The following is a 10,144-nucleotide window of genomic DNA, read 5'->3' as shown; positions in this document are numbered from 1 at the left end:
CCTAATTCTGAACTGATGACTAGAGGGAAGGCAACTGGTTTTTTACATCGTGATATGTTTCTAATTGAGAAATGCAAAACTGTATTCTTTAATGTTGAATAAGATATAAAATCTGTGTTACACATTGTCATTTATAATTTGTGTAGTTTTATTCTTTAGTGTTAAGTAAACTAGAAATTGACTTTTTCATATTGTGCATGTGCGTTGTTTGTAACAACACACCTCTTATTTCCCTACACGCGTCTTCTGGAACCTGTAACCATCCAATTACAAACCACAATGGTATTTATGTTCACTTGCATCATGCCAGCCTTGTAATCCTTTTCCATATTGTGCATGTGCATTGTTTGTAACAACCCACCTCTTATTTCCCTACACGCGTCTTCTGGAACCTGTAACTATCCAATTACAAACCACAACGGTATTTATGTTCACTTGCATCATGCCAGCCGTGATAATTTACAAACATAAACATACCGATCAATTTTCAATAAACAACAAAAACATAAATAAATTGATACTTGCAAATTTTAATAATATCTTAATAATTTTATTAATATAATTAAGTAAAAGCACATGTAATTTTGCTTTCTACATTGCACTCGATATAAAAACATGTTCTGTAACTAATAATGTATAAATACGCTCGGATTCCATATATATATATATCTATTCTTAGGGATGGGAAGAAAGTTCCTAATAAAGATGAGTAAGTGAATTGTCTACAGGTGAGTCTCCTGGGAGACTTTACATAATTGAAAGTTTGAAGTATAATATTTCTTTGTGAATTACACTATATAAATGTTAGAAAATGACATAATATAAATTCTGAAATATTTTTGATTGAAACAAATGTTGTAATAGTTAGAATATGAATAGTTTTATTTAAATTTTAAAACTTGATATGCACCCAACACCTGAAAAATGCTCCGAGGTCCTGATGGGGTTAATGTACAGCTCAATTACTCCTACATGTTGATCTAGTTGGATTATGTTTTGTTTTTAGTAATTTAAAATGTACATGTCACAACATTAAGACTTTTATCCGTGCTCTAATAGTTGAAAATAGTTCATTTCTAGAATATAATAAATTTGTCTTATACGCTGGAAAATTATATTCTGTATATATATTTCTAGTAACAATACCCAGAAATTTTAAATCAGGAAAATAACACCTTTAAAAAGGATAAAAGTTTTAAGTATGTTTTAAAATTCTATTATGTTTTGCCTTATATATAAAAGACACTAAAAAAAAAGATACTACTCTTACCTGCAAAAGCCCTAGCCTCATCAGTTGGCACAGCTCTTAAGTGCCGTAAATCACTCTTATTTCCAACTAGCATGATGACAATGTTTTGATCAGCATGGTCTCGTAGCTCTTTTAGCCAACGTTCCACATTCTCATAGGTTAGGTGTTTAGCTATATCATACACTAGTAGAGCACCAACAGCACCACGATAATATCTGAAACGGTATATATAATTACTTCACTAACAGACACGTGATAACAAATGAAATGGTTCATTGCTTGGATTTTTTTTTTTGGTTGATATGGATGGAAACCTCTTGTACAAGAAAACTCAGTTGATCCTCTTTCTTTCAAGTTTACACTAAACAGTAATATACAGCTGCAGAAGTAAAGTAGTGAATGTTGGAAAAGCCCCAGGATTTATCTTAAAACTTTTATGAAAGCATATTATCTTAATGAAGACATGTGGTAGTTATATTTACTTTGCTATGTGAGCTACACAAGATATGACTATTGGAAAAAATTAGGGATTCCCCTGGTATATATTACATGCAGAACCTATGGCACAACACACAAATAAGTTTAATTAGGTTTAGTGAGTATAGTTGGCAAAATATTATGGCTAAGTAACCAAACAAGATTGAAGGCTATTAAAATTATGCATTGCCTGAGCAATACCAATATCATAATGAGTAATTTACATAAAATTTCAAACTTCTTGGAGGGGTGGTGAATAAATTAGAGAAGAGGGGATGCCTAGAGAAAAAAATGTCACATTTGTCATAGTAGCAAAAATTTAGAATTTTTTTTATGTTACCTTATAAAATTAAGAACTTAAAACTTGTATACTATTAAAATATATGGAGTATTAGCTACAATTTTATGCTATACTAATTGGTATAACATGAACAAAAAGTGGTTTAAATTTTGAATGTAACTCACTAGAAACCTTGTGACATGCACAGTAAAAAAATGCCAATGGCCATAGGGTTAAAAAAACCATACAGAACCCGATACAAGAAAATTTATTAAGTCCAAAAACCCTATAAGAGGTTCAGGGCCACCCCTGTACTCATATAAAAATACACAAATTCAGCTACAATATTTATATATCGTACACACGATGGTTTCAAGAACATACAAGATGCAAAATAAATTATACTTTCTTAGTTTTATTAATATAATTTCAATTTTTCCACAAACAACCTTCACACCCCCTGATACCTCTCATATAAGATTAACCTCCAATCATACTAATTGTATGTAGTTACACACTACATAATATTGCTGAAAACATCACTTACGCACTAGTGATAGCTCTGTATCTTTCCTGTCCAGCTGTATCCCATATCTGGGCCTTAATTGTTTTCCCATCAACCTGTATACTTCGTGTGGCAAACTCTACACCAATGGTGCTCTTACTTTCCAAATTAAATTCATTTCTTGTGAACCTGGAGAGGAGGTTGCTTTTACCAACACCCGAATCTCCGATCAAAACAACTGTAAAAGAAATTTAGTTGTACATTTAAAGAATAATTCAACATTAAGTTTCTAAACTATATTCTGAATATACAAACAGCATATATTTTACAGAAATTCTAGTCACCAGCTGCTGCTTTGACAATGGATCATTAACAGAACTAAGACACGAACAGTCTACAAAACCTTCCAGATGTACAACAACCTTCGTTGCACAATAGGTCACATATAACTGTATATAAGAGTAGGCAACATCACATAAATACCATCAACTTAAAACATCATCTGTTTACAAATATTTACAGTTTTTCTAAAATGTTTCTTAAGAACTCGGTATTTACACTATATGTTAGAACAAACAAGTGTTGTCTTTATTTTAGACAACATGCTAGTATGTTGCACGTAGAACATTCATAGTATGTTAAAATAACATGCCTAATCCATAAGTAATAATATGAACACATTTTAATGTGCAAGTTCAAAGATTTTAACACTGGGGACATAGAAAATTACTTTATAATGTGTTCCAGGAGACACAAACTAAAAATTACTTTCAAGTTGCTTTTTTAAGGCTTATTTATTACCAATACTTTCTAACACCTGGCACGTTTTCCACTTCTAAAAGCTAAGAAACTGTGATGTTATTACATCAGGACAGTAGTCTAACTGTGATGTTATTACATCAGGACAGTAGTCTAAACTTCATATCCAAATTCACACTTTTCAAGTCTCTGTAACTGATAAACTTTAGTCACATACAGTAAATCAACTCATTTCTACCAATAAAAGCTGAAAAGGTTATACATAAGGAAACATGTTATTTTATTATTGATGTTATTACTGTTAACCAAAACTTTAAACTCAATAAAACAATATAGCCAGTCATGGTGAGATGTTAAAATACTGAAAAAAAAAAAAATTGTTAATCAATTACATGAGAAAATAATAGTGAAGAAAGTGTATAAATTCCAGTTAATATAGTGACTTGCCTAGACAAACAATAGAATTTCGATCTGTAGTAATTAAACTGTTTTTTATTTATTATAAGTATTTCGCTCAGGTCATATTTTAATTCCAGTTCATAAACCAAACTGTCTATCTAGTAAACGGGAATTTCAGCAAAGTTGTCAGTTTTATTACTTGCTAATTTTTTATTATAATAATAGTAATTTCTTCTCACAGTACAGTTTGTAATTGAACCAGTGATAAACTATTAACAAGCCAGCATGGTTATGTGATCAACTCAATATAATTGATTGCCTACAAGCATCTATTACATTGAATAGTATCGTAAAATAAATGATTAATTGAAATTATGATTAAATTAATTAATGTCATGAAAATAATCAATTAATCTAAAATAGTGTGTCTGACTATTACCACTTCTGAATATCCCAACTGTCCAAGTAATCAAAATGATGCCATTATTATTTTTTATTATTATTTTCAATTACTTCCAGATTGTTCAGCTTAATTTAATGTGTCCCGAATTACAAAAATATGGTCTCAGATTATTACTACTTTTAATTATTCCAACTATTCACGTCTCGTGACAACAATCAATTATTGTGCCCAATTATCAAATTCTACTAATAACCCAGCTATAGTTATGATGGATGTACAACAGTCACTCAGTCACAGAATTTGCAACCAATGCATGCAATTCGTCATTATGTTTATCATAACAATTTTCTGTTGTAATTTTTCAGTTTATTGTTGTAACATCTTACGGTTCACAGAGTTTGTATTATTTCTTAATCTGCTTCCATTAAAAGTTTCTGCCACCTTCTACGTATCAATACAAATATCTTATAAACCAACTATATTTGCTAAAAACTTTCAAAGACTTTCTATGAAGTAAACACTGGTACTTCTAATCTGTGTTTTGAACAGCACATTCATATATAAGCTGAAAATTTATCCCTCCAAGTTTTCTTTGATGCTAACAAATAAAAGAAATGTAATTACTAAATCAAAACGAAGAAGAACCTACTTGGTTACAATTAGATGAGATCATATCGGTTCCAAACTCTCGATAAGCATTCAGAATTGTCTTTAATAAACTTTTTTTTTACCAGTTCCATAGTCTGAACTAAAAATCCACAATATCATACCATGTTTAACTTCAATTGGTACCAAGAAAGGTGACATCACTGGTCAATGAATAACTAATATGTACGATAATATTCTAACTCAAATTAGTACACACAAACTTTTCTCTAAAAGCTTTAAATTTAATAATTTGTTACTTTAAAAACCTTCACTAGTATTTTACAACATTAGTTTAACAGACAATGGATATATCTACTGCACAGTCTAACAAAACATTAGAATTTATCACTAACTATTTGGGAAATATTCATCAACTATCTGAAAGCCTGGCATGGGACAATAATTTTAGTGTGTTTGTGCAAAGCTATACGAGAGCTATCTGCACTAGCCGTCCCTAGTTTAGCAGTTTAAGACTAGAGATATGGCACCTAGTCATCACCACCCACCAACAATGCTCGGGCTACTCTTTTACCAACGAATGGTTGGATTGACCATTACACTGTAATGCCCCCATGGCTGAAAGGGTGAGCATGTTTGGTGGGATGGGGATATGAACCCACAACCAACAGATTGCAAGTCGAGCAGCCTAACCACCTGGCCATACCACACGACAGTAAATGCCGATTAATAGTTCTTCTGAAAAGAAAGTTAAATAAATGTTTTATGAACATGCTTTCTAAAAATGAATAATATTATTGTAACCATATATGTATAAGTAATGTTTGGCCACCTACTATAAGTGGTTCCCAATTAGAATATTAACTTGGGTACATTTTTGTGTTATGTTCAAATCTGTCTCTTGATAAAGCCTTATGGACTGAAACATGCAAAAATTTGGTTTTCGAAGAAATATTCTTACATGGTCAAATGTTTGACCGTGTGATTTATTCATTTTGATGGCAAAGGTAAAGAATTTGTGGGTGAATTCCCCTTGGTGGTATATCTTTTCATAAAACATGCTTATAAAGTTTTTGACTAAATTATTAAAAATCTCTCACCTAAGTTGAAAAACATCAATAATAATGTATTATGGTGCATCTACTGGATAAAAAGATATTTAAGTTGTGTGTTTAACATAAACAGATACTGGTGTTTATATGTAATATGGTCCCTGATTTAATCTATAATGGTATTAATATTTTTCTGATTATGCAAAAAAACTACTGCAAATAAATACTTTGAACATGTATAAAAGACGAACAAAATCCCGACTCTACTCTGACACCTAGTCTTTATAATCGAATGCTAACGAATAATTCAAATACCTAATTTAAACTGGCATATTTTTTTTTGGTTTTTTCTAATGTTGTAATACCTAGCTCTAAATATGACGAGTTAATAATTAAATAAAGGTTATAAAAAAACCCAAATTAACTGGGATTTGAGACAAACTTCTGCTTGAGACAAACTACTGAGCCACTTTGAACATTACCAACAAAAGGAGTGTACCGAACAGAGAGTGGCTTTTATTATATAGATGCCTTCAGTGTAGGCACATAGCATGTATCATGAAACAGCTGAATCAAATACACTGTAAAACACGTAACAATTCTAGTTAAGAAAAATTACAACCTGTAAACAGTATCTACAGGTATAATAAATAATATTAGAGTTACTCCTTTTAACCCTTTCCAGATGGGTTACGGGGGTGAAAGGCCACGTCATCACGTTTGTTGACTCGCATTCAAAATTTTATTGAACTGCTATTTCATGAATTTATGTTTATAACTTTGGTATCAAACTGTAGATTATAATTCATATTTTAGTATTATACTTTAATTAATTTCTTAATTTAAAAATAAATACAGTTAAACATCGATTTTTGTGTCACGTGGTATGTTGAATGCAGCACCGGTTCAAATTATATGTTTGTGATGTCAAAGTACTAAGTCTGTAGTTTCATTGTGACAACCAGCCTGGAGAAGATGGTGAACTAGACTGGAGAATTGTGACGACCAGCCTGGAGAAGATGGTGAATAAGACTGGAGAATTGTGACAACCAGCCTGGAGAAGATGGTGAACTAGACTGGAGAATTGTGACAACCAGCCTGGAGAAGATGGTGAACTAGACTGGAGAATTGTGACAACCAGCCTGGAGAAGATGGTGAACTAGACTGGAGAATTGTGACAACCAGCCTGGAGAAGATGGTGAACTAGGACTGGAGAATTGTGACAACCAGCCTGGAGAAGATGGTGAACAAGACTGGAGAATTGTGACAACCAGCCTGGAGAAGATGGTGAACAAGACTGGAGAATTGTGACAACCAGCCTGGAGAAGATGGTGAACTAGACTGGAGAATTGTGACAACCAGCCTGGAGAACATGGTGAAGAAGACTGGAGAATTGTGACAACCAGCCTGGAGAAGATGGTGAACTAGACTGGAGAATTGTGACAACCAGCCTGGAGAAGATGGTGAACAAGACTGGAGAATTGTGACAACCAGCCTGGAGAAGATGGTAAACTAGACTGGAGAATTGTGACAACCAGCCTGGAGAAGATGGTGAACTAGACTGGAGAATTGTGACAACCAGCCAGGAGAAGATGGTGAACTAGACTGGAGAATTGTGACAACCAGCCTGGAGAAGATAGTGAATTGGACTGGAGAATTGTGACAACCAGCCTGGAGAAGATGGTGAACAAGACTGGAGAATTGTGACAACCAGCCTGGAGAAGATAGTGAACAAGACTGGAGAACTGTGACGACCAGCCTGGAGAAGATGGTGAACAAGACTGGAGAATTGTGACAACCAGCCTAGAGAAGATGATGAATAAAAGCCGATGCGTGAGAAAAGCGACAATGAAGAACTCAAATTTTGATATATTTGACATGATTGATGAAGCTAAAGATAAAAAATTTACTTTGTAAATGACAATTGACATTTTAAATAAAATAAAAACAAAATATTTGTATTTGTTTTGAAAATTTTATCACGTCAGTCCATGTACTATTAGATATTTTCTTTTGTGGTGTATCTTAAATTATATGTTGTTCAAATTGGTACTACGAGACGTTAACATGGATAGTGACAGTAAAAACATGCGATATAGTATGCACGTTAGAACGAAATTTAAACCGACTATGTGTGTGTGTTCTAAATAATAACTCTGAGAAAAAAATATCTTTAATTATCATCCTGTCATTTAGTAATTAAAAAATCTAATGAAAATTCAATCAATACTCTCTCCAAAAATGCATTATATTCCTCCTCAACGATCATGATTTACAAAGTCGTTTGGCCATTATCTTAGCGTTTTCAATATGAACAAGTTGCATTGAGTCACGATGCTATTTTTAAACAAAACTGTTCTAATGATCACACAAAAGCCTTCTTTCATATCAATTAAGTGCATTGCAAATATTTTGAGTGTTATTCAAAAATTTACACAAATTTTTTCTTGCTAAAATTTGCTTCAATTTTCAAACAAACCATCTCACTTCATCCATGTTTAAATTAGAAAAAACTACTGATTTGAAACTGTTACCAGGGCAAAATGTATTCTATACATATAGACCTTTTAAATGATACCAATGACCCTTGGTCACCTTTTTTGGTGCTGACTGACCCTATGCCTGATGAACTAATTATAGATGTGGGTTATCATAATTTGAATTGTAAGTTTCACTTGGATGGGAATAACCTTAATGTTATTGAAGAAAAGGATCTTGACGTAGTGGTAATCAGTCTCTTAAGCTATCGAAGCAGTGTGCTGTTGCTAGTGGTAGGGTAAATAGGATTTTTCATTATATCTACAGAAATAACAAATACAAGTCTAAAGAATTTATAATTTCATTGTGTATGTCACTGGTTAGGCCACATTTGGAGCATTGTGTTCAGTCTTGGGCTTCTTACCTTAGGAAGGGCATTAAATTGTTGGAAAGGGATCAGAGAAGGGCTACTAGTATGATACATGGGATGGAAAGGTTGTCCTACGAGGTGAGGTTAAGAGTTAGAGGGGATCTGATTGAGGTGTTTAAGATTGTAAAGAAAACTGATAGTTGTGATGAATCATCTTTTTTCATACTTAATGGTAAGAATGGTAGGACTAAGGGCATAAATATAAATTGTGGCAGGGAAGGAATCATCTTGAACTAAGACAGTTTTATTGTTCTAACAGGGTAGTTGGTCTTTGGAATGAGTTGCTTTCATGTGTTGGCAACAGTAAATGTAAGCAAGTTTAAAGGAAACTAGATAAAAATACAAATGGTAAGGGTTGGCTTTGAGTTTGTTTTTCTTCAGTAGTTTTAATGTAGTGCATGGGACAGCCTAGACGTTTTTAAATCATCTGGATTTATGGATTCAAAACCTCTAACAATCTTAGAGTTTAATCGTGTCACCTATACTAAGTTGTCAAGAGATTCCAACCTATTCTCACGAGACAACTTCTACAAATGTGGTAGTAGCCCCTCTCTGAACCCTCTCCAACAACTCATCCATTCAAAATGATGTCTAACCAGCACATTACAGAATGACTTCATTATTTCTTTCAACAGATACTCAATGTTTTAAGGTATACAACCAAAAATCCTGTTTGTCTGGGAAACTTCAGAAACTTTGTAATAATTATGCCCAGATTTCTTCCTTGTCAACTTCACCTAGATTCTACCTGCAAGGCTATAAGAATAATCAATGTTTTGATAACCAATATGCCTAACCATATTTTGATTAAGAGTAAAAGGTATCTGCCACGTATTAGTCAAGCTTTTCAAACAATTCAAATCCTTCTGCAAGACTTCAGCATCTTTAGTACAATTTAAAATACCAATTAATATAATCTCCAAACTTAGTAATTAATCCTTTATCAATCATTAACAAAAATGACAAATAGTACAGAACCATGACACACCCACTTGCAATTTGGTCACATTTATAATTATTTTATACCATCCAACTAACCCTTAACCTGTTTAATTAGCTTTTCTCCTCTCCCAACAGATACAAACTTCCTAGAAAGTCTCCTTTATATAGCATATTACCAAGTATACCACGTTTATCGAGTTACTTATGCTGAAGTTAAATATATAACTATTTCAAAAAGTTTGTGAATTCATAAAACATTACATTCCCTGTTTAAATCCATACTGATTTAGTTTCAATTGTACATATATCTGTAAACCTACTTAAACAGAGACACTGATGTGCAAGTCTCTCTTCACTACCATTAAATCCCCCCCACAGATTGAACCTCTTTACCACTGAATGCAAGAACATACGATACATTTACTCATGGCCTTGGCATATTCCATGTATAATAATAATATTAATAATGAGGAAGAGATGTTAATCTAACATTTACACTAATTATAGTAATAATCTAATAGTTAACACTAATTTAGTGCTCATACATAAAATACCTGAACAATG

General features: G+C 32.6%; 1 protein-coding gene across 1 annotated transcript in view; it reads right to left on the bottom strand.

The window, feature by feature from the left end:
* The window catches only part of LOC106472702 (ras-related protein Rab-11B), a 17,328-nt gene that overhangs the window by 5,734 nt on the left and 1,450 nt on the right, over positions 1–10,144 (bottom strand). The window contains 2 exon segments of the mRNA NM_001314178.1: positions 1,271–1,464; positions 2,554–2,749. Of these exon segments, the coding sequence (NP_001301107.1) occupies positions 1,271–1,464; positions 2,554–2,749 (390 nt within the window).

Source organism: Limulus polyphemus, unplaced genomic scaffold, assembly GCF_000517525.1.
Source record: "Limulus polyphemus unplaced genomic scaffold, Limulus_polyphemus-2.1.2 Scaffold5535, whole genome shotgun sequence".
Lineage (NCBI taxonomy): Eukaryota > Metazoa > Arthropoda > Merostomata > Xiphosura > Limulidae > Limulus > Limulus polyphemus.
This window is presented reverse-complemented; position numbering and strand designations above follow the sequence as displayed.